The 24,721-nt window shown below is 45.5% G+C and overlaps 1 protein-coding gene across 2 annotated transcripts in view; it reads right to left on the bottom strand.

Moving 5' to 3' along the window:
* FERMT2 (FERM domain containing kindlin 2) overlaps positions 1–24,721 on the bottom strand; it is a 658,554-nt gene that overhangs the window by 179,409 nt on the left and 454,424 nt on the right. For both annotated transcript variants that reach the window (XM_086937426.1, XM_086937425.1), the window contains one exon: positions 7,269–7,403. In XM_086937426.1, coding sequence (XP_086793552.1) covers positions 7,269–7,403 — 135 coding nt within the window. The remainder of the gene's footprint in view (positions 1–7,268; positions 7,404–24,721) is intronic.

Genomic DNA, 24,721 nt, shown 5'->3' with positions numbered 1-24,721 from the left:
AGAAGGAACAACATAAAAATTAGGAAAATGCCCATTTGCCTCTCTAATTTGTTTTACCTATTTGTGAGATGCAGGCTTTTGGCAGTGATGCTACTTTTTAATTATCATGTTGAGCTACTTGTGCCTGCTCTAGTAATAGGCTGATAATCTGATGTTTGTTGTGATCTAAAACATGCTGTCTGCACATTGTAATAAAAAGCGCTCTTCTGGACAACCTTTCTATTCCCAAAATATTATCAAGCGGTTATGGAATGTGTTTTTTGCACATTCCCTCCAGTGAGACTGCCGCCAGTTCCCTGGGAACTCAAAACTTTCCTCGAATGCCTCATGGCACCACCATTGAAACCTATTCACAAAGCTCAGCTGAAGTTCCTCACTCAGAAAATTGTGTGACTTCACATTGAGCTCTTCACGAAGAGTTAACTTGGTGCACTACTGCGAAACCCTTGCTTTGGTTCTCAATGAAAAAAGTATTTCAGTGTCAATAGCCAGAGTTCATACTCCAAAGTACCTTCAGACTTCCACCTCAATGTACCAGTGGTTCTTTGGTCCTTTTTCATGAACTGTTAGCAGTGCTGGAAGGCCTCCACACTCTTTGGCTGTGTACAGGTGCCTTAAATTTTCAGTTGGAAATAAACCAAAGCTATGACAAACTGACCAGTCCTTCTGTCATCCTGGAAGGTACCAGCCCCTTTTTAAGCAAGGACTATTCATATCCATTGTGATCTGTCAAAAAAGCGAAAATACTTCAGAGAGGAACTGACTGCATACTCAACCAGTGGTGTTTCCTCAACGGCAGTCTTATATCCAGGAGTGCCTCTGCATAACATCTGAAAATCGCCTGCATGACACACAAGGCTGTACACCTGAGCTCACCCGGATACCTCACCCAGAAGCTGACAATCTCTGGCGGCTCTAAAAACACTAGAGGCACAAACAATCTTCTGCTAAAACCTCGAAGATTCCGGAAGGAAAAAACTTATAAATGCTCCTTCTCAGGAATGGCACACAGATCTGGAACTCACTCCCTCCTGAAACCAGGCTCATCTCCTCCATCACACTTTTTAAGAAAGAAGTAAAAGCTATCCTCATGGCTAAATACACTTGAACTATTAACGTGGATTTTTAAAGACTCTGCACCGATCTGTATTATCTGTTCGATCCCTTCGATTATTTGTATTACTTGTATTATTGACTTACCTGACTGTCTATGCTCTCACTTATTTGTACTATTTGCATTATTGATGTGCCTGTTTTACTATGCTCCCTCATGTACCTACCCCACCCCACTTATTACCTACAACTACGCTATGCCTAATGGCCGGTCATTCACTCTCCTGTTTGTATCCCTGCTTTGTAAAGCGCTCTGATATCTGCAAAGATCTTGTTCGCGCTATATAAAACTTTCTAAATAAATAAAAACATATCAATGACGGATAACATTGGATACAAGCTTGTTAATTTGTCTCAAAGTTCCCAATTAAGGAAACACTAGCTTGTGCACCTTGAGACTGCATAGGAGTACAGCGATTATTTGGATACCAGCCCTTTGGACATGTTTTAGGGTGGTCAGATTCCAAAAGGATTTCTCAGGCAATGGTTTGTCGATGGGCAGCACATTCATATGGGGCAGCCTTATAGGACTACCATATTGAGGCAATGTAACAGCTTAATGCCACTTTTGTATCCGAAAGTCAACTTTATTTTTTTTAAGTACACTAACCAATCCTCTTTCATGGACAAACAGTCTTGTTACAACTCAAAACACACAAGTGGATATACTTTTTCTATATTAACATGTGGACATTTAGAAAAAAACATCTTTAAACTTAAGGATGACAATATTACATATGCATTTCCGAAAAATCGGCAAAGGAAGTTCATTGCACTTTTGGTAAAAGTGACCTCTATTACAGGTTTGTAAAGGAAGGGGTGGGAGAGGAGGGTTCCTCACATTTGTCCTTTTATCAGAGAGTTTGTCAATGATTCAGGCTCCGTATGGAAATACCGCAATTTTGAAATTCAATAATCATGGCTAAAACAAACAAATACTCACCGTTAGTTTATCAATAGCAACATTAATGGAGTAGACTAACCGGTGACCTAGAATCTCGCCTTTTAAAAAATAATTAGTCACCTTATTTTGGGGCCATCAGAGGAAAGCTACTACAGAGAAGAGATTAGGGACACATTAGTGCCTTATTACATTTTAATATGAACATTGTTTTTGATATCAACGACCAAGAGATTTTACTCAACGGTCTAATGGTTTCTAAGCGGGCCGGTCAGTATTCTACATGAGGAGCAGCAGATTATATCGGATGTCAGTAGCAGGAGCACAAAACCAAGGCATACAATCAGAGGCCAGCCACAGGAGCAATCAAGCTCAACAAAAGACCAACACTACTGAAGTCACCAAGCAGAGCAAAACAGCACGCTACCAAGAAATGCACATGGGGCAAAGGAGGTTCAAGGCCTCTGCAACTTAAATACTTGATGTTGAAATTCAATGCTTACAGTGGGATAAGATTGTCATCATTATCCTTCATACAGGTCAGGCAATTCCAGAGGGAGATCATACCAATGGTAGCACAGAGAGAAAACCTGCATCAATCAATCAGGACTTGTAAAGCACAGCTAATTACCCATGAAGGTATCCAGGCACTGCAAACTCTTTTGCAGAGAGGGTTCAGTTGAACAGCCAGATTTGGTGTCCTTTCCTGAATTCGGCAGAGAGAATGATGTCCAGGTGTAAGATGGAGGTCGTTCCAGGACCTCGCAGCGAGGAGCATCCTCCACTTTGCTCAGGAGGATGGAAGGTGTGATCGAGAAAGAGGGAGGTGGGGCGCAGGTGTCTGGAGGGTTCGTGGATGTTCAGGCCTTGGTTGAGGTCTGCTGGCCCTTGGTTGTGTAGGGCTTTGGAGGTGTGGATTAGCATCTTGAATTGACATCTCTTCTAAACAGGAAGCCAGTGGTGATTGGAGGGGGGCGGTGGGTCGGTGGGGCATGTGGTTCCTTTTAGGGAGGTCCATCTAGCTGCATAATTCTGTATGGTCTTCAGTCTCTTCAGGAAGTGCGAGGTGATCCCTAATTAAAGTGCATTGCCGTAGTCCAGCTGGCTGGTGACTAGTGCTTGAGTGATGGTACGTCTGGTGTGGACGGTGAGCAGGCAGGAGACTGCATTGACTTCCCTCTTCATGACGAGCCTGCGGTCTAGGATGATGCCTAGGTTGTCGTGCCAAGGGGAGGTTGTGTTCCCAAAGATCAGTACTTGTTTGTGTTTTAGGCAACTATCCTTTATCAAGTCGGCGATGCTCGTCATGCACCTGTGGAAGTAAGCAATCATGGTGAAGAGGTCTTCAGATAGCAAGAGGATTAGCTGGGTGTAGTAGACATAGGACATGATGTTAAGTCCATGGGTTCTGAAGATGTTGGCCAGCAGGGGACATGTAGAGGTTGAACATTGTAGGGCTAGGGACTAGCCTTAAGGGACGCTGGATAATGATGTTCTTATATTCAGAAGTGAGGTGGTAGGTGGATTCTCTGGGTTTTTTCTGGTGAGGAAGGAGGTAATCCCCTTGATAGCATCTCCATGGATTCCAATGTGGTGAAGCCTCTGGATGTGTGTTGTGGGATAAAGCGTCAAACACTGCTGAGAAGTTGAGGAGGACCAGGGATGCCATTTCTGCACAGTCTAGCAGGACTGTTAGTGGCAGCAATCAGGGCGGTTTTGGTGCTGTGGTTGGTGCAAAATCCAGATTAGGAGATGTCCAGAAGATTGCTGCTCTCCAGGTGGTCTGTAAGTTGGTGGTCCATGGCCTCAGACTTTGGCAGGAAAGGGGAGCAGAGAGATGGGTTGGTAGTTCTTGAGTTTGCCTGAAGGGGAAGCTAGTGCAGGTTTACGAGAACCAGAGTTATGTTTTTTTTTTATTGGTACCTGTCAAGAGTATGGCAGCAGAGTCTGACTGCTTTCACTGGGATCAAGAGGTGGGTAAGTAAACCACCTAGTACAGTAACCATAGTCTGATTTAGATAATATTATTAATGGCACTCAATCTGGAACAGTCATTGGGGTGGAAGAAGTGGAATTGCACAAAACTGTCCCTCAATACCACTTCAAACCTCAGTCTCCGCCCCCTTTTTTAACTACATCCTTGAAAGTTAAAGGAAACCGTTAAATGTTCTGAGAAAGGGGGGAGGAGCCAAGCGGGCATCCGAAATGGCTGCATAGTCGCTCGGCTCCGTGAACCCTTTCGCCCCACACATATATCCTGGCATTTATCCTGAGCTACGGAGGCATACTTTAGTAGGAGAAGAATAACGAGCACTTACCGTCTGCTCCTGAGGCTCCTGCGTGCGGTAGGCCCTGAGAACTGTCCCCGACTGCTCCGCGGCCCACGTGGTGAAAGACCGGGGCGTTGACCTGGACGTGCATCCGGCCGCGACTGCAACAACAACGGCCGCGGGTGGCGGTGAAGAGCCGGCCGGAGGGTGCCGTTGACTAGGAGGGCCGCTGAAAGCGGCGAAGGCCCGGTCCACCTGACAGTGACCCTTAAGGGGCAATGTGGCGAAGCAGGGTCAGAGAGGGCGCATGACTCCTGCCCCCTCCCCAAACTCTTTGCCCGGGCATAGCCAAGGATTGCCCCCGATATAGGCGGGCGACTCCCGGGGGTGCGGCAGGGATGTTAGCCTTTTGGTGACTCTCCTTTGGGGAGCCTGCCTCACCTTTTTGAGCCCCGGTGGTCTGTCCCATGGCGCCCCGCACTGGTGTCTGGTCCCTGAGTGCGGTGAAGAGGGACGGGGCCAAATTGACTAACATGGCGGCTGGTGCCCCCCTCTGCGGTCCATGTCCGTGTCGGACAGTTGTCTCATGGAGGGGGCCGGGATGCTTGCAACGTGCGCAGGAGCCCACATCCAAGGTAGGCGTAGTGGGCATAGTGGGGCTCCGCGGAGCTACGCGGAGTGGGCGAGAAGCTACGCCCACTCCCGCACTCCGCGTAGCCCCACTACTCACCTCCCTCCCGCTCTCCTCTACATACATTATTTAAGCAAAATACCCTTAATAAAGCAAGTTTAAAGCACTTACCGTGTCCGGGGCTCGTCCGGGGCTCCCTCTAAGAATCGCGTCGTCATGGATACCAATGCGCATGTGCGGTCGGCCGCGCATGCGCATTTCTCCCAAGAAATGCGCATGCGCGGGCGGCCGCGCATGCGCATTGGTATCTATGAAGGGACGCTATTCCAAGAGGGAGCCCCGGACGAGCCCCTGACACGGTAACTGCTTTAAACTTGTTTTATTAAGGGTATTTTGCTTAAATAATGTATGTAGGGGAGGGCGGGAGGGAGGCGGGTGGCGGCCGACTCGGCTACGCACACGGAGTGGGCGTAGTGTTGCCGGCTACGCTGTCTACGCAAAATGCGTAGGAGGCAACACTACGCCTACTCCGTGGGCGTAGCCGATTCGGACGCCCAGGTCTAATCCAAGGACGTATTGGCTGCCCTAACGGTTTTGCACGAGTCCCTGATTTGGCATGCTCAGGACCTGGGTAGCAGAATGGCCGCCATCACTGTCTCGCCGTCCCTAACAGATAACAGTCCGATCCCATGGGACTGCAAACGAACCCGCAGATTTGTCCATGGAGGGAGTCCCGGTTCTGCCCGGGTACCGGGAGCCACTGGAAGACCCGGTTCCCGTGACCGCTCGGGCCGACATGGATCTACAAGTGGATGTCTTCTCGGGACACATGTTCAACTGTCGGCTGGAGATAACATGCTATTCTCCTTATTGGACTGTCCCAGCTATGTCGTGGCGATTGCCGGACTGTGTGACTCTCCTTTCCTGGATGGTACTACTGTTTGTGAACTTTTGGAAGTTCTTGGGGACGACATCGATACTACCGGATCTTCGCTGCCGATACTTGGATGGGTTTGGGATGCTGTACTTTTCTATGGCTATGCTCCGACCTGACCCGCCCAGATCGCTTGGACCTTCCGGGCTGTTCTGTGAACCAATTGACGAGTGGACTTCTGGTGGTACCATTGCCAGACAGGGTCAGGGATGATGTGGTTCATAATCTATTCGCTTTATTGTTGACAGGTGTAGTGGGTATGTTTTGACCGGGATTTCATCACTGTTGTGGCCGGGACTTGATGTTCCTTGTTATTGTACTACTTCGTTTCTGGGATTTTCCTGGGCGTAGGGGCGAGGGGCGGGGTCGGGCGGCAAGATCGAGGGCCCTCCTCCGCTTATCTATTCTTTTTCTTTTCTTTCTCTCTCTTTCTATATTTCGGGTCTCTATTAGGGCGACAGGCACAGGGGGTAGGCCATGGCCTTCTGCGGGTGTGCAGGGTTGGGGGTGGTCGTTTGTTCGGTATTTGTTTCTATGGCCCTTTAGTCTCTTTTCTCTTTTTAGTGTCGTTGTCGCTCATGGTCTCTGCAATCTGTTTAGTTTTGAGGGGTGGGGTTTAGACTCGCTATGTGCCGGGATTGTGCCTGCATTTCTCCTGTTCTGAATATCCTACCCCCCGATATTTCCTTCGTATCTGTACTGATTGTAGATATCCTGATTCGTGTGCAGTATTGTAGGACTGTGTACGGCTGCGAGACACCCCTTTTTAGTTCCTCAATTTGAAAATGAACGTCTCAAATCCTGATTCAAGTTTGTGCACCGGACTACAAGATCTGCCCTGGTATTTTTATTACCCCGGATTTCGAACTGCTATAACTTTCATATTGCTTGCTTTACACTTGCTCTGTTTAGCGGCCGGCCGGGTTGGTTGTAGGCCCATACTTGTAAATGCTTCACCAAAAAAAAAAAAAAATGTTCTGAGAAATTCCTTTCACTTCAATTAACTAGGAGGGCGAAACAAAACGGCACATTCGAGCGTCCTTTACATACAATAAAACAATCACTATGGAGTGTTACAGATTACACCATAAAAACATAATGGTGACATAAAAATGGAACTCATCCTGGCAGTCTCTGCACAGAAGACGAACATTAAATGAACAGGGTGAATTAGGCTCCTTTACCAAGTAAGAAGTTTAGCTGACCACTGGTGAGAACTGTAAGAAACTTGCAGTACCGGGGAGAAATGCATTCACAAATGTTCCCAAACAAGCACCAATCACAAGAACTACACAAACACTGAATATACCAAAGGCACTCATTTATTTTGTGACAACGTTTATAGTCTAGCATTTGAATCAACGAACATAACTAGAATTATGAATTTCATTCTAGATCAGCCAAATCGAATGAGCTTACCAGAACTTTTAATGTTTTCCCTCCTTCCAATGTGATCTCTAGATCAGAAAGAGCAGCATCGACTTCATCCACTTCCTTTTCACTGTTATTGAAGTGATTTTCCGAGGATATTACTGAAAGTTTGTTGATGTGATACTAAAATAAGGATAACATTTCCATTAACAGAAATCTGGTAATCAACCAAGAAAGTTGCAAAATAATTCAAAATGCATCGTAAACTGTAAAAGGCAACTGGCTTTTCAAAATTTGGGGCACATATGCAGTAGTATCAACACAAAAACAGATTATGGTAAATCGTTCACTAAGGCATTACATGTTGGTAAAATGGGTGAAATCTGAAGATTAGGTACATTTTCATAAATGCAACAGGTTAACTTACAGTACATGGCAAATAATGTGACAACTACACAATGGAACATAACAGGATACCACTTTTATTCATCTGTCACCCTATTAATCACTCCAAATCAGATGAGTAACAGATTGATAATGAAAGCTAGTACAGAGAAGCAGAATGATTTAACAGGCCTACCAAATAGCACACACTATATCACGGATGAAAGGGTCAACTGGCGGAGAGAAGACGGAAAAACAAGTTAGTTCGCTTAAGTAGCACTCTTTCTGTTGGATAATAAATATATCTAATCTCAGATTGCTCATTTTTAGAATATTCCCCAGACGCAGGACAGTATTGGGGAACGTTTCTTAGCAGTGCTCCTGTGCCACCAAATGGCGCCGTGAGACTGCATGTGAAATTCGTTCTGCCCCGAAAGTAATGGAGTAGAGGAGTTGACCCGCGCCCCCAAATCTCTTAATTTGTATATGCCAAATAAATTCAACAGACAATACTGCAACTGTTGGTCGTATAAAACCCAGCCATCATTGATGGATACCCGCCATTCCCATAAGATCGTATTAGTTTGAATCAATACCGTTGTTCTTTCATGGCATCTGTCTTCCCCTCCGGGCCCGGGAATGAAGGATAACAAGGTATATTCTCTACACTAGGGCAGCTCTCCATGTCCAACCACTTGAGATACTTGTTGAGTGCTCGCAAGTCCAATATTGGCCACCAATCTCAGTTTTTCTTGATAAGGAAAACACTGGAATAAAATCCTTTCCCCCTTTGAGACTTGGGCACCACCTCGACTGCCCCCTTCTGTATCATAAGGCGAACTTGATGGAGTAGTTCCTGGATGTGGGCTAGAGGTGGGCCGGAAGGTGGAGTAGGAAGGGGAAGTTTGATGAATTCTAGAGCATGGCCTTTCTCTACAATGTCCAGAACCCAACGGTCCGAAGTGATGGAGGACCATTGAGAACAAAACAGGTAGATTCGACCTCCAACTCTTTGGGGCAAAGGCAAGTCATTGTCGCTTGGGAGCAGATCCTCTGTAGGAAGATTTCCCCCTATAGGTTTTAGGAGACTGCTGACGGGAAGACTGCTGTTGGTTATTGGAATAGCGTTGGTTGCCTTGGTTGTAGGAACGATATTGGTTGCTTCCTCCTCGAAAACTTGGAGGTGCCTCGTCCACGTGCACCATGAAAAGGCTGCTTCCGAAATTGTAAATTTCCTAAAGAGCGGGCGGTGTCAGTATCTTTTTTGATAGAATGTAATGACTCATCGAAAAAGTGACTCGCCATCATACGGCATATCCAGTATTTTTGCCTGCACCTCTTGCCGAAAGGATGTGGAGCATAACCAACCTTGTCTGCGAAGAACAGCCGCTCCAGCGAGCTGTCGGAAACCTGTACAGGCAATATCGACGGCACAGTCCATAATCTCCTCAGAAGTTCTCTCACCTTCTTGGAGAAGTTGCAAAGCTTCCGCCTTTGAAGCGTCTGAACTAAAGCCACGAAAGCCGTCATGTCTGCCCACATTTGGCGGGCGTACGCCCCAAAATAGCCAAACCATTGGCTGCTCTCACTGTGGTGGAGGCCATCGTTTAAAAGTTTCGGCCTATCGCATCCAGACGACGACCATCGCAATCTGGTGGAGCAGTCACAGTAGACGCAGGATTCCGAAAACGGCGCTGAGCTGCCTGCGTAACCCCTGAATCTGGTTTCGGCTGTCCAATAAGGCACGCTGGACTACCAACAGGCGCCTTATATTTCTTCTCCAACCGGGGCATCTGTGCTGGCAGCAAGTTTGGGGTTTGCATCAACTTCACCCTCTCAGCCCAGATAAAGTCAATAATAGGCACAGTATGGACTTGCTTAAATGGTTGGTTTTTGAAATCATAGAGGAAGCAATCCTCTTCCCTCTGTACTCTTGGCAATTTAAAATGTTGAGCCGCCCTATGCATCAGCTGATGGAAACTTGCAATATCCACCGGGAAGAATCACCTGGCGTTACCGGAGAGGGAGATGGTGTCTGAACTTGATAATTATCCCACTCCTCCATATCATCATCATCATCATCATCATCATCATCATCATCATCATCATCACGAACCTCACCTTTTTCGCGGTCCGGAGTTACGTCACCTTCATCGTCGTCCTACACAGTCGTGTGTATCCGAACTGACGTTTGTAACTGAGGAGCAGAGGTTGGTTGGGGGGGGGCGGAGGAGCCACAGCAGGCATTGCAACAGGCGTTAAAACAGAAGGAACCGTAGGTACCTGTGGAGAAGGCGGGAAACGCCTATTATAATCGTCAAACATATGCTGGAGATTAGATAGAAGCGACAAAGGTACAGTCGCAGTAGGAACTTGAACTGTCGTTTCCTCTTGCTGGTAATATTGGTCCTCATCATCATTGCTATAGTCCTGGCACTTGATGACCAAATTAGATGGACTACGTGCTGCCCTAAAAGATTCGTGCACATCTTCCTCAGAATCCTGATCCGAATCAGTGGCAAACAAAGGTGATGGAGGTTGTGGATCACTGGAGATGGAAATTTGGTCAATAGGCACTTTGCTGTGTTGGTGAAGCGTGTCGACAGTGGCAGATCCCGTGGACGAGAGTGGCAGCAATGGCAGAGAGGCAAACGCAGAAGAAGTCGTCGGTGACACCAACGACGACGATGGAGTTGCTGGAACCACACTAGAAGAATCCATCGTCGATTGTTCTGTCGTTGATGGCAATGGAGCCGTCGACGGAGCTTTCGTCGACTGATTCGACGACAAGGATGACTTCTTTTTAGTCGACGGGGCGGCCGTCGACGGGGCTGTCGTCGACAGAGTTGATCTTTTAACAATATTAGTCGACGAAGATTCGGTAGTCGACGGTGGAGGCTTCTTCGACGACGAAGCAATAGGAATAACAGATGGTACAGTCTTGAAACAGAGTTACCTTCGTCAACGACGATGACGTCGACGAAACAATAGTCGACGATCCTGATGCAGACGTCGTCATCAACGAGCCAGAGACTGCAGATTTCGTCGTCGGGGCGACCGATGACAGGAGCGTCGACGGTCGTCCACTCATGTTTTTTCACAGAAACATGAGTGAAAGATGCAGCAGACGCCTGAGAGCCAGGTCTCGTGGGCGTGGACGTAGCAGGTAGAGGTGAAGACACCGCAGGGGCCAGAGAATGACATCTTCTTCTTCTTAAGGAATGGAGAAGGCAACTCCTCCACACTACCACGTTTAGAAGCTGCTTGGGAACGACCAGAAATGAGACTTTCGGCATCAGAAAGTATATTATCCTTGTACTTAAGTCTCTGAAGCCACAGTAGAAGACGGCCTTCCCTATCTTTTAGAGTCTTTGTGGAAAAAGTTCTATAGAACTTACATTTCCCCACATCATGGTCGGGGTAAAGACAGTAAATACACTTACTGTGAGGATCTTCTGAATAAAGGCGCAGCTTTCCACAAGAAGAGCAAGGTCTAAAGAGAGACTTCTTACTAGAAGACATGCTCAGAACACATGAAAACCTGAAGTAGAAGAGAAACTGAGCAGAGCTCTGGGAGACTCCCTTTCACACGACGTGCGGTAGAAAATCTGAGGTACTGAGCTCTGAGGAGAAGGTTCTGGAGGGCTGCTGAACCTGACTGGCTACAGTTTGGACCAACATAATGACAGGAATAGACTACAAGTGTCTTTTTCTCTATTCATGTATTCCTATGTGGAATTATGTCTAGGCATTTACTAAATTTTTTCTAATGTGTATTTCATGTGTTATGTTTTTACATATACATATTATGAGTATGTTATTGCTATTTTATTTACCGCGGGACTCCCACTCCGACGACTGGGAATATTCAAGCATGTGAATCTATGAAAGACACCCTAATACTGGAGAACATAGGATTCTCCACAACTCCCCATCACCTAGCCACATCTCTCTTGGCTACCGCCAGTCATAGGGAGGCAAAAAGTAGTTGGGCCCTATTAATGTCTACCTCACTCGGGAGTCCCAATAGGGTGAATCCAGGTTCGACCGGCAGTGTAGTTTACAATATTGTCCCCAATATCTCAATTATGGCCTCCCAATGTGTCTGTATCATGGGCAAGCCCATAATGTGTGAAAAAAGTTGCCTTTGCCAGTTTTACAGGTGGGGCAATAAGGCATTTCGGATTTTCCCATTTTGTGTAATTTTTCTTTATCGTAATATGTTCTATACAGCATCTTATATTGTAGGAGGTTCAACCGTGCCTGGATAGCAATCTCTCTGGGATGCATTAATGCCGCCTCCTAATCTAGGTCTTTCAGGGGCCCGATATCCTTTCCCCACCTTCCTCGCAATCCCTTGTCTGACACGTTATTGTTAATAGCTTCGTATGTTAGAGATGCAACCTTTTCTACAAGCTCTTCCAGTAGTAGTCTTCCCTCTAGTGCAGTGTACTCCTGTAAATTTGTGAACTGTATAACCCCCTGCTCGGCATGCAGGTCACAGCTGCGCATATTAGATGAATTGGGATTTGTGTAGGCCATATTCCTGACAAAGCGTAGTCCAAGTTTTGAGTTCACCTTTGTCCGTTAAGACCCTTATCGTGGAGATTCCCCAAGAGGTCCCAGGCCTCAAACCCCATTAGTTTGCACAGCTCTTTGAATATTTCCCTGTGGTCTTTGTAATCCAACTCGCCCAGCCTATAGTTTTCGTTGCTCTCGCCCATGCCTTTAAAGTGACTTGTGTAGCGGGCAGTAAGTGGGAGATTGTCTTCCCACCATAAGGATAGTATAGATGTGTGTGCGGCGCCATCTATTCTCTCTACAGGCGGCATGCTGGGTGATCTATGGCTCTATGTAACCATTCATTTATGGGAACGAAGTGGGAGGCCCAAAAGTAAGCTTCTACATCTCGTAGCACTACCACCCTGTTGTACTGGTTTTGCTGCAATGTTTTAAGCACAATTCTGGGGCTGACCTCCTTGCCATAGTGGGAATCTGAGTCCACTTTCCAGTTCGGCAGTCCCTGTAGGATTGGATGATATGTATTCTGGAGGGCATATAGCAATTGGGGTAGGGTGATCATTTTAAAGATGGACGCTCTTCTGAGCAGAGAGAGGGGTAGGTCTTTTCATCGTGCCGCATCTAGTTTAAAGTTGTGTAGAACTTTCCGCGGTTTTTAAGCCTACATTTCTCTCTATGTGGGGTTATAGAGCGTCCTAAATATTGGAAGCCCTCCTGAACGACTCTTAAGTCACTGCTGATGAGTTGTGCCGCTCATACATCGATCGGTCTCCAACATCTACTCAATGCAGAAATACGCCACAGAGAACAGTCTAAAAATCAATTTTAAGAAAACTCTGACTATGACGCTAAACAAAAGAAGAAGGCTGCAGAAGAGGAGGCGCCTAGTAGGTGCTTTTATTGAACCCTCCACTGATTACAAATAACTAGGTGTCATTATTCAGTTATCCAGTATTGGCATCTTTCATAGATTCACATACCTGAATCATCCCCGCCGTCAAGGTGGGGAGTCTCCCGGTACAAATAAAAACATACACAATAGTAGTAAAATATCGCACAATAGGCTATAATGGACCATAAAGTCCATCCACTAGCCTATCCTTGTCCTTTTGTAAAAAAGTACCAAATTTGGAACCCAGCCAATCAGGCTCCAGTACCCTCTAGAACACTCCACAGAGAGGCTAGTCCCTCAGATTTTCGTAGCACAAGTGACAGTAAGTATAACATAGTAATTAGGGAAGCCTCTCCGGGGAGGAGGGTGAGTTGCATGTGAATCTATGAAAGATACCAATACTGGATAACTGAAGTTACAGGTAAGTAACTTGTACCCTTATCCAGTATTGGGGTATCTTTCATTGATTCACATGCCTGAATCAGAACAGCTAGCAGAAGAAATCTTAGTCCCTTAGCGGATGGTGGGTACTATATAGACTACATTAGACACTGTGCAATATAGTTGTAAACATACTTATAACATATGCCACATCATATGAGAGAGACATTAGAAACATTAACAATTAAAAGAGACAGCATTCAAAGCATGTAACAAGATAGTCACCTATCGAAAGACAGTAATGCCGTGTGAATGTGTGCACATTCTTCCAGGTTGCAGCACACCAAATCTTCTCCAACGGCACTCCGGAAAAAAGCGCTGCTGATGACAACCCTTGTGGAATGAGGTTTAGGCTGCACAGACAAAGGACTTCCAGCTTTAAAGTGGCAAAATTCAATCGCAGATGCAATTCATCTTGCAATTCTAGACTTTGTCACTGCTGTACCTGGTTTTTGACCACCAAAAGATGCAAACAATTGATCCGACTTCCGAATGGATACAGTTTGTGATAAGTAGAATTGAAGGCACCTTTTAATGTCCAAGGGGTGAAGGGCCTTCTCAGCCGGGATAGAGGGACTGGGAAAGAAAGTATGTAAAATAATGGGCTCATTAAGATGGAAAGAAGATGGAACCTTTGGAATGAATGTAGGGTTCGCTATTAGGAGAACATAGTCATTGGTGAACATTAGGTATCGTTTTTTGATAGTAAATGCTTTAATTGCCCTGACTCTCCTAGCAGAGGTAAGCACCAACAAAAGCAGTTTTCCAGGTGAGCTATTTGAGTTCAGCTTTGTTCACAGGTTCAAATAGATGCTTCATGAGCAAAGATAGAACCAGATTAAGCCTCCATTCAGGGGGAGGAGCTCTGATGGGCGGAAAAGCCCAGAGAAGACCTTTCAAAAATTGCTTGACCAAACGGTTTGAGCAGAGAGATGGGTCGCCAGTAGAACATCTATAAGATGAGATTGCAGCCAGATGCAGCTTAAGAGATGCGAACATGAGTCCGGACTTATCTAATGAGAGAAGATAGGGGAGAACCTTCTCGGGAGAACCTTCTCTGGAGAAGAGTCCAGGGGATGTGTATCATTATCACAGCACTAAGAATAGAAACGTTTCCATTTCAGAGAATACGTTTTTAGACTAGAAGGAGCTATTGCAAGTATATCCCTACAGTCTAGCGGTAAGTCTAGCTCCTTGAATTAAGTGAGATCAGAAGCCAGGCATGAAGCTGCAAAGGGGTTGGATGTGGGTGGAGAATCTGGCCCTTGCTCATTGTCAATAGAGTTGGAGACAAAATGGACTGCATTCTGAGTATAGGAGAAGCTCTGTGAACCAGTGCTGATGCGGCCACCTTGGGGCAATGAGAATCATTCGGCACGGTTCCAGTTTCAGTTTTCTTAGAAGCCTCGGGAGCAAATGAAAGGGAGGGAAAGCATAAGCAAAAATCCTCGTCCAACTAATTAAGGCGTTTCCCCAAGAGCCCTTCTCTGGATCCCAACTGGCATAGAATGGGCATTTCTGATTTGTTTCGGAGGCAAAGAGATCCACGTTGGGTCTGCCCCACATCTGAAAAATGCGTTCCACTATGGACTGTTCCAGTGCCCATTCGTAGAAAGTATTTGATGGTCTACTCAAAGTATCCGCCCGAGTGTTGTTTACTCCTGGCAGATGCTCCAACTTTATGGTAATGTGATGAGAAAGGAGCCATTTCCATATGACCTGTGGTTCTGGAGATTTGATGTGAGAACGAGTACCCCCTTGCTTGTTTAGGTAATGCATGCAAGGGGTGTTGTTGGTTCTTATGAGAACTGATGACCCCTGAAGTCTTGGTAGAAAAGTCTGTAGAGCCAGAAAAATAGCTCGAAGCTTCAGGAAGTTGATGTGCATTCTTGATACTGCTTTTGACCATTTCCCTCTTATGCAGAGATCTTGGAGGTGCGCACCCCATCCTTCGAGAGGGAAGTCTGTAGTCAAGATGAATTCTAGTGGGGGAAAAAGAAAGGTTAGCCCGATCGAGATATTGCTGGAGCGCTGCCACCAAAGCAGAGCCAGTCGCATAGTTGGGGTTATCCTCACCAGGTCGAACGACCCGGTTAGTTTAGGTCATTGACTGTCCAGTTCTTGGATAGGTCTCATCCTGAGCCATGAGTGAGGAACCAAAATGATTGCAGAGGACAACATTCTCAGAAAGGATTTTATCCTCACAGAAGCGAACCTTCTTTATCATAGGTCTGACACTAGAGAAACCAGATGCGATTGTCTTTCTGCGGACAAGGAGGCTTTGTCCTGGATAGTGTCCAAAACTGAACCCAGAAACTGAATCCTTTCAGACAGAAGAACTACTGATTTTTGGCAGTTGAGAGACAGCCCCAGAGATTAAAACATGGGAAGACGTGTGTGTTTTGCTTCTAAAGCCTTCCGAAAAGAAGGAGCTTTTATTAGCCAATCGTCCATATATGGGAAAAGCTGCAGCCCCTGCTGCCTGAGATGAGCCGCATCAGGAGCAAGGCATTTTGTAAAAACTCTTGTAGCTGAACACAAGCCAAAAGGGAGAACCCTGAACTGAAAATGCGCACCTGCCACAGTAAAACAGAGGAACTTTCGATGTTTGGGATGGATCGGGATGCGGAAGTATGCATCCTGCAGATCTAGTGTTGTCACAAAGTCTGCACGGTCTAGGAGCTGTAGAATCTCTTGAAGAGTAACCAGGATTTCTTTTGCAGGTATTTGTTCAGCTTCCTCAGATCTAGGTTTGGCTTCCAGTCTCCTGACTTTTTCTCAACTAAAAAGAAACTGGAGTAAAAACTTCTTCCCACTTGGGAGCAAGGCACTTTCTCTATAGCTCCTTTTAGTAGCATGCTCCTTGCCTCCTTCCTGAGAAGAGCTAGATGTGGTGGATGCTTCTTTAAAGGTGAATGGGGAGGAGGGAGTTTTACAAATTCTAAGTGTGTGTCCGAATTTGATTATTATCAAAGACCCACTTGTACGAGGTACGCTTTTCCTATTGGATGAAATTACGAGAAATGTTTGGCGTCTTTGTGTTGAAGTGTAGCCAAACTGCTGCAGGTGTTGGGGAAACGTCACGGTTTCCTAACATTATCTCTGCCCTGTTGGGTCGGTTTCCTCCTGTTTTATTGTCTGTAAGAGGCAGTAGGGGGCGCTCTAACATTGCTGTTGTTAAAAACCATATCTACCCTGATTATACTGGGCTTGGTACTTTTGGTAACCACCACGAAAGGAGAAAGACCCTCTGCATGGGTGCCTCAAAAAGGAATCCTCCTGTATTGAAGCGTACCCAGGACTTTGGCAGTGTCTGCCTTTTTTTTAATGTCTTGCAGGGCATCATCGATGTGCTGGCCAAAGAGCGCATTCCCATCAAAAGGCATGTCTAGAATTTTATTTGAATCTCCGGGCGGAAAATAGTAGATTTAAGCCAACCCAGACGTAGGACCGCTGCTCCAGCCAGCGGTCGGAATCGTAGGGAGACTATATCCATGGAAATAGTGATAGTTTCCGATGCTGCTCTTTCCCCCTCCAGGAGAATTTTTCTCTCCCCCGGTTTCTTATCCTCTGGTAAAAACTCAAGGTATGGAGCAATATCTGACCACATTTGGTGGTCATACCTCCAAAGGATTGCCAATGAGTTAGCAGCACAAACTGAAGCACCTGCCATGGTGGTAAAGCTCTTCCCTATATTGTCGAGCTTCCTACCATCCTTGTCAGGAGGCGCAGTGATCGGTGCCGATGAATTTCGACGTGCGGAGCGGTCTGAGATGACTGAGTCAGGTCTAGGATGACTGGACAGAGAAGCAGGGGCATCATCCAGGGCATTATATTTATTATCAATCCTAGGAAGAATTGCCGGTACAGATAGAGGGTTCCTCAATCTTGACGCCCTCTTCCCCGATCTGGTCGATTATGGGAATGGTGCGGACCGATTTCCTACTCTGATCCTTAAAATCATAGAGAAAGCAGTCTGATTGGTTAACAGGCATAGTTCTGTGAAATCGTGTTGCTGCTCTCTCGATGACCGCATCAAAAGCTCTGATGTCGTCCGGAGGGGAATCCATTGCCTGAGCAACTGGCGATGATGGTGTAGGGATTATGTAATTCTGCCATTCATCAACGGTTTTTGGCGATTTAGGGAGTTTACCCTCTTCAGCGAGCGTTTCCTCGTCATCATCTTGTACCACTTGGTCTTGTGGTAGAAGTACAATATTTTGAGACCCAGTAGCCGGGGGAGATGAACTTTAAGTATTCAAGACAGATGGAGTTGAAAACTGTCTGAAGTAGGTCAGTCGCAGGTCAGAAAACTAGTATGATAATCTTTCAGCATAGCTGCTAAGTCCTCTACCGACACTACGGGCATTTGCAACACAGGTTCCTGATGAGGCAATAAAACTTGAGGCCTTTGCACTGTTTGATAAGGCTCATAATACTCTTCTTCCTCATCATCCTCCTTGTATTCAACATGAAGCTGAGGGGCTGCGTGCAGGGCTAAAAAGCCCATCATCCTCTGACTCTTCCAAAAAATGGCTTGAAGACAATGGAGAAATGCATGAAGGGCGTAGTAGTAGCCTCTTGCAGACAAGAGCGTATACGCTAATTTTGGTTTTGAAATAGGAGTTACTTGCAGTGAAGTAGGCCTTTTTCGCATGATCATCGACAAGATGGCCATGCAAGGAGACACAGGGACAGCTGAAGCTGCCATTACTGATGTTAATGTCGCTGTTGTCATCTATGTTGTAGACGGAAGACCTGTCAGACTATGATGTCCAAGTGGGTCGCCGACGAGAATGGGGCCATAGTCGATGGTGCTGTCGTTGGCGGTATCGTCAACAGGGGCGATTTAGTCTTCGTCGAAGGAATAGATCTTACCGGTTCTTCCGTCAACAGAGACAGCGTTGACGAACTCCGAGGTGGCTTCGTTGTCGACTGGGTCTTTTTTGATTACGACGATCTGAGAGACTGAGTCTTGGACCGTTTCAATGCCATTTTTGAGATTTCCACAGTTTTTCCCTCAGAGGAGAAAGAAAGTTTCTCTTTTTTAGATGAAGAATGGCCAGTCTCCTGATGAGACTTTCTGATGATTTGCCAGCTCTTTCAGTTGGATCTTCAGATCTATCTCTTCTTAGACGCTGGAAGGCTCTCAATATCATCCTCTTCAGATACCACTTCAGATCTCACCTTCAATTTCTCCAGCCAGATCAATAACCTGCCCTCTCTATCCTTTAGGATCTTTGAAGAAAAGGTTCTACAAATCCTGCAGTCCATGACCTTATGAGAAGGATACAAACAGTATATACATTCCTTGTGGGGATCATCAAAATACAGTCTTTTTTCCACAGGAACCACAAGGCAAGAATAATCCTTTCTGAAGATTCAGACATCCTGTACTCACAGTATTAAGCAAACTTAGAAAAACTGAGCAGAGTTCAGGGAGACTCCTGGTCACACAACATGCAGTAGAAAATCTGAGGGACTTGCCTCTCTGTGGAGTGTTCTAGAGGGTGCTGGAGCCTGATTGGCTGGGTTCCAAATTTGGTTCTTTTTTACAAAAGGACAAGGACAGGTTAGTGTAGTGACTAGGGTCCATTATAGCCTATTGTATGCTATTTTACTACTATAGTGTGTATATGTTTTTATTTGTACTGTGAGACTCACACCTCGAAGGTGGGGATGATTCAGGCATGCAAATCTATGAAAGATACCCCAATACTGGATAATGAAGGGTCCTTCACGCGCCAGAAAGAATAAATCAGGAGGAGAGGCCTGGTCGTAGCAATAACATTGAAAAATCAGTCTTCAAAACTGATGGGGCCCTCATTATGCCCACTCCTGAAGGTAGCACAGGCCAAGCTACTAACCATACAGTAGCAAAGCAATGTGGGGGAGAGATGCCAAGCAACTGGTCCACTCCCTGACAATGGGTACAGAACCATGTTCAGCCTCCCAAAATATACTTCACCAGCTCAGATGAGTTTGGCTTAGTGAAGAAGTCAGTCAGTAAAACAAAGCTCACTGCTGGAAGACAAGGCTCTGTTCTCAACCAGATCAAATGCCTGGATAACCCTGAACTCCTACAAATCACCAGCATCCAAAAAATACTTCAATCAGGGTTATCGCAAAACTCTCAAGATAAACTTTTTAAAGCACTGCCTGGGCATTCTACTGTGTGCCGAACACCTTCCACCATGGCAGAGAGCATGCGCACCAAGCACTTGCAGTCTGTGCGATACAGGCCGAGGAGCCATTCTGCACATGCACGACACTGCAGCAAGAGAGGATACAGCAGCTAAAAATCCCGCTCAAGCAGTCAGGGACCTGCACCAGGCGCCAAGCAGTGCTGGCACGTTTCGATTTAGGGGCCACTCAACTGAACTGCAGAGTGGTCAAATTTCGCACACTGGCGGGACAAAAAAATGAATCATCATAGGAGTGCACAAACCACTCCAGCTTTAAGTGCACAATGAAGAACCAGATATGCCAACCGGAAGCTTCCTCCTTATACTTAAATCTAACTCCTCAAAAAAAGAGCCACCATGATGGGACATTCCGCTCTGCTGCTCAGCCATTAGGAACCTCTCCCTGACATGAACGCACTTTAGCACTCTGCCCTGTGGCTGTCTGGCACTATTGTCTTATACAACAGATGCCCACCATAGCCCACACTAATCCCTTATCAGCACAGCCATACAGTACTGAAGTGCACACTTTTAGGGCCCCTGTTTTTTATTGTCTTTTCTGTCACTTTTTTTTTTTACACACTCATCGAATGGTTTCATCAGTCTTTTTGTATATTAGTATGAAAGCACTGCACAGGACTTTTATCATGTGTATGAATATTTTTACTGCTGAATCATAATCACTTTTTACCTTCACAGCATACAAGCGTACAATGGTTTTTAATAACTATGCATAAAACATACAATAAAATAAACCTGAAACCAGGCAACGGCCAGCATATCGGAGTTTCGTTAGGGTAGTAGAGTGTTGACTTTGGACTGTGGACTTGTTCCACCTTATTTTGTACCCGGAGTGACAGCCGTATTTTACTATTGTATCGAATAGGGTAGGAATGACCGTATCAGGGTTGGCGACATGTAGGATGATGTCGTCAGCATAAAGGGAAATCTTTTCCTCCTCTTATGTCAGTAGGGACCATTTGGAAGCCCTGGATTCCTGGGTGACATCGGATATAACAAGTAAAGGAATTCGAGGGTGAGCCCTAATAGGAGTGGCAAGAGGGGGCATCCCTGTCTTGTCCCCTGGCCAATGGGGAATTTTGCTGATCTTACTGTTTACTCTCACCGTGGCTATGGGTTGATAATAGAGGAGTGCTACTTAGCTAAGGAACTTTGGGCTTATCCCAAATTTGGCCAAAGTATGTTCTAAAAACGGGCAATGTAACACGAATAGCTTTTCTGCATCTATCGATAGGAATATGTGGGGTGCGTCAGTCTTTTATCTTCATAGGCCAATCAGTATGTGTCCTTTGGAGGTTCAACCGGGTGGCTCGACCCAGCATAAAACCAGATTGGTCTTCATGGACTAGTGATGTGTTAACCGGGGTTTTGACTGATGCTAGGTATTCCTCTCTCTCTCTGTGGGATCTTAGGTGACGGGCTATGTAAAAATCCTGATACTAGTTGTCAAATGCTCCAGCCACGCTAGTGTCAGTGGTACGAGTAATATCCTTGCTATCGACAATTTCCCATACCCATCCTAGCTTGCATCACTTTCTTGCTTATTCAGGTCAGTAACTTTCCTGCCTCGTCTCCCACTTCGTAGAGATGGAGTGTGGCCAGTCTGTTTTCTACCGTGGTCCATGGCCATATCCCTGTCTCAAGGTGCTCAGCTTACCGGTTAGTGTGAAGTCTTTCCCTTGAATCGCCTGTTCCTCAAGCATTAATATCTTATGTTCCATGTCTTCTAAATGTTTACTCCGCTCTTTCTTTTCCCGGGCGATTTGACTTTGGACTCTGTCCTGCAGGATCATCCCGTTAGGGACCGGGGTCACATTTTCTTGAAAGGATAATGTTACTTACACAGTAAGCATCTATTTTGGCCTGAAGAGCTGTAGATTTAAATGCTTTGCATACTCCTGCCATCTAGTGCTGGTTCCTGATGTTTGCAAGTTGTTTTTCTTTGAAGAAGTCTTTCCAGTTACGAGGTAAGGTGACTCCTCCTTTCGGTGATAGTGCACATGGGCATCAACTCCATTCTTAGATTGTTTTCCCGCAGAGGGTGAGAATGGAGTTAGTAAGTGTAGAATAGAAATGTCCATGCGTATAAATGTAAATAAAGAAATACAACAACTATAGGAGCCCGGGGAGGCAGGTGGGCGCCTGGGTATCTACAGCTCTTCATGCCAATAACAGATGCTTACTGGGTAAGTAACATTATCCGTTTGTGGCACATGAGCTGTAGATCAAATGCTTTCCATAGATTATATAGCAGTATACTCCCCAAAGCGGTGGCTTATCTGTAGAGATTGTAGTTGTGTGAAACAATGTTTTGAGTACTGCTTGGCCAACATTTGCTTGTTGTCTTGCAAACACATCTACACAATAGTGTTTGGTGAATGGGTGCAGTGTAGACCACGTTGCTGTTTTACAGATGCCGGTAAGGGGAATGTTCCCCAAGAAAGCCACAGTAGCCCCTATTTTGGGAGCGGAATGCGCATGAGGCGGTTTTATCAGAGTTCTTTTTGCTTTAGCATAACATGTCAACTGAAAAAAAAAACAGCAGACTTCTAGAGGTGCACCACATGCTAAGTTTGTATAATTTTGGTGTCCTGCGCACTAACACTCCAGCACCCGCTATTGTGGTTTGCCTTTGGTTCCCAGATCCTTAATTGATACAACATATGAGGGTGCACCAGGTAATGAAGTCCAATCAAATTGCTGTGATTTTTCAAAGTCTTTATTTTCAATTTATCAGCATCAATAATCTCATACACAGCTCAGCCGGCGCGTTTTGTCCTAAACAATAGGAACTTCCTCAGGGCTTAAAAATCAAAGATATCTTATTTCACCGCAAGGCAATATTCTTGAACCAGCTTAATGAGTTGGATAGTTCGGGAATTTCCCGGGCATCATCAAGTATCTTGTTTCCAGTGATGTCCCGATTCTTGCTTTAGCATAACATGTTTGTATACATTTTACAATTTATCTTGCAATTCCTGACTTGGATATATGATTGCCTTTGTGTGTTGGAGAAAAAGCAACACCTAGTTGCTTTGGTTTCCGAAATTCTTTGGTTCTCTCTACATAATGTAGTATAGCTTGTCTAACATCAAGTGTGTGTAGAGCTCGCTCTGCTACAGAATCAGGTTGAGGAAAGAACACAGGTAACAACTGTGATTGATATGAAAGGCAGAAACTACCTTGGGAAGAAATTTAGGATTGGTTTGAAAAACCACCCAAGCTTTGTGAAGTTTTAAGAAAGGCTCTTGTATAGTGGATGACTGAAGTTCACCAACTCTCCTTAGTGAGGTTATTGCTATGAGGAAAACAACTTTCCATGAAAGGAATTGTAACTGACATTTGTGCATTGGTTCAAAAGTTGGACCCATTAGCCTTGTAAGGACTATATTCAGGTTCCATTCTGGTGCAGGGGGAACCCTTGGTGATATCACCCTTTTTAATCCTTCCATGAAGGCTTTGATCACGAGTACGCTGAATAGAGGTAAGGGTTGTCTATTTTGCAGGTAGGCAGCTACTGCAGCCAGGTGTAAACCAATGGATGTGTAAGCCAATCCAGATTGCTGTAAATGCAACAGGTAACCAATAATATTTTGTACAGAGGCATCAAGTGGATTGATGTTATACCAATAGATAACAAACCGTTTCCATTTTGCAGCATAACATGCTCCAGTAGTAGGCTTTCTAGCCTCTTTAAGAATATTTATCTAGTCACGTGGTAATTGTAAAAAACCAACTATGACTTCAGGAGCCAAATCGCTAGGTTGAGTTCTTTGGGATTTGGAGGTCTGATTTCTCCATGGCTCTGAGTGGGGAGACTGGGTATGAGATGTAGCTTTTAATGTGGCACCACTGACTGTTCTAAAAGGGTGGTGTACCAACGCTGACAAGCTCATGTGGAGGCTACTAATATCAATGTCTGTGATGTTTGTTTGAGCTTCCAAACCAGTAATGAAATTCGTGGGAGAGGCAGAAAAGCATGGGCAAAAATTCCTGACCAATTCATCCATAGAGCACTGCCATTGGATCAACGGTGTGGGAACTTGGAAGCAAAGTTTGGGCATTTTTTACGTTGTGGACTATAGCAAACCGATCCATCTGTGGAAAACCCCATTGTTGAAAGTAGGGAAGAAGAACTTGGGGATGGAGTTCCCACTCGTGAACTTGTTGCCTGTGTCTGCTGAGCAGGTTGGCAATTTGATTGTCCACCCCTGGAAGGTGTTTTGCTAGGAGATACATTTTGTGATAATTGCCCAATTCCAAATGCTTTGTGCCAGGCGCGACAGCTGCAGAGAGTGTTTCCCTCCTTGTTTCTGCAGATAATACATTGCTGTCATGTTGTCCATGCGGATTAATAGAAGTTGAGTGTGGAAAGCTTTGGGTGCTAGAAACACCACTAGAAGTTGCAGGTAGTTGGTGTGGAGATGTTTGTGATTGTCTGCCCACAGCCCTTGTACTGTGTGATGTTGAAGATGAAGATGAGCACCCCAACCAGTTAAAGATGCGTCTGCTGTCAGTACATTCTGTGGAATCGGGTCTATGAAGGGCTGTCCTTTTGATAAGTTTTAGGGGTTCCATCACTGCAGAGAGCAATGGGTGCGGCCATCTACCAACACTAGATCGGTTAATTGACCCTGTGATTGATTTCACTGATGCGCTAGACATTCCTGTAGAGGTCGCATGTGAAACGTTGGTGTGAGGAACAATTGCAATGAAGGATGCCATAATTCCCAGCAGTTGCCTAAAAACTATGGCTTGTAATGTTAGATTGGACTGAAATTGTAGTATTGTGGCCTGAATATTGTGAATTCTGGTTACCTTGGGAGAGGCTAGAGCTTTGAGTGTTGAGGGTAGCTCCTAGATCATAGATAAGATTTCTGTGCATCGATTGTGAAACCTAACTGATGAAGTAGGTGTACTGTTGCCTGAGTGTTTAGTATACAGTTCTGATAAGTCCCCGCTTTGATAAGAGAGTCGTCTAGGTAAGGAAAAACATGGATACATTGTCTACTGAGAGGAGCGGCTTCTACTTAAAGACATTTGGTGAACACTGGGGG

The sequence above is a fragment of the Lissotriton vulgaris genome, chromosome 9, assembly GCF_964263255.1.
Source record: "Lissotriton vulgaris chromosome 9, aLisVul1.2, whole genome shotgun sequence".
NCBI lineage: Eukaryota > Metazoa > Chordata > Amphibia > Caudata > Salamandridae > Lissotriton > Lissotriton vulgaris.
Note: the sequence above shows the minus strand (reverse complement) of the source record. Positions and strands in the feature narration are given on the sequence as shown.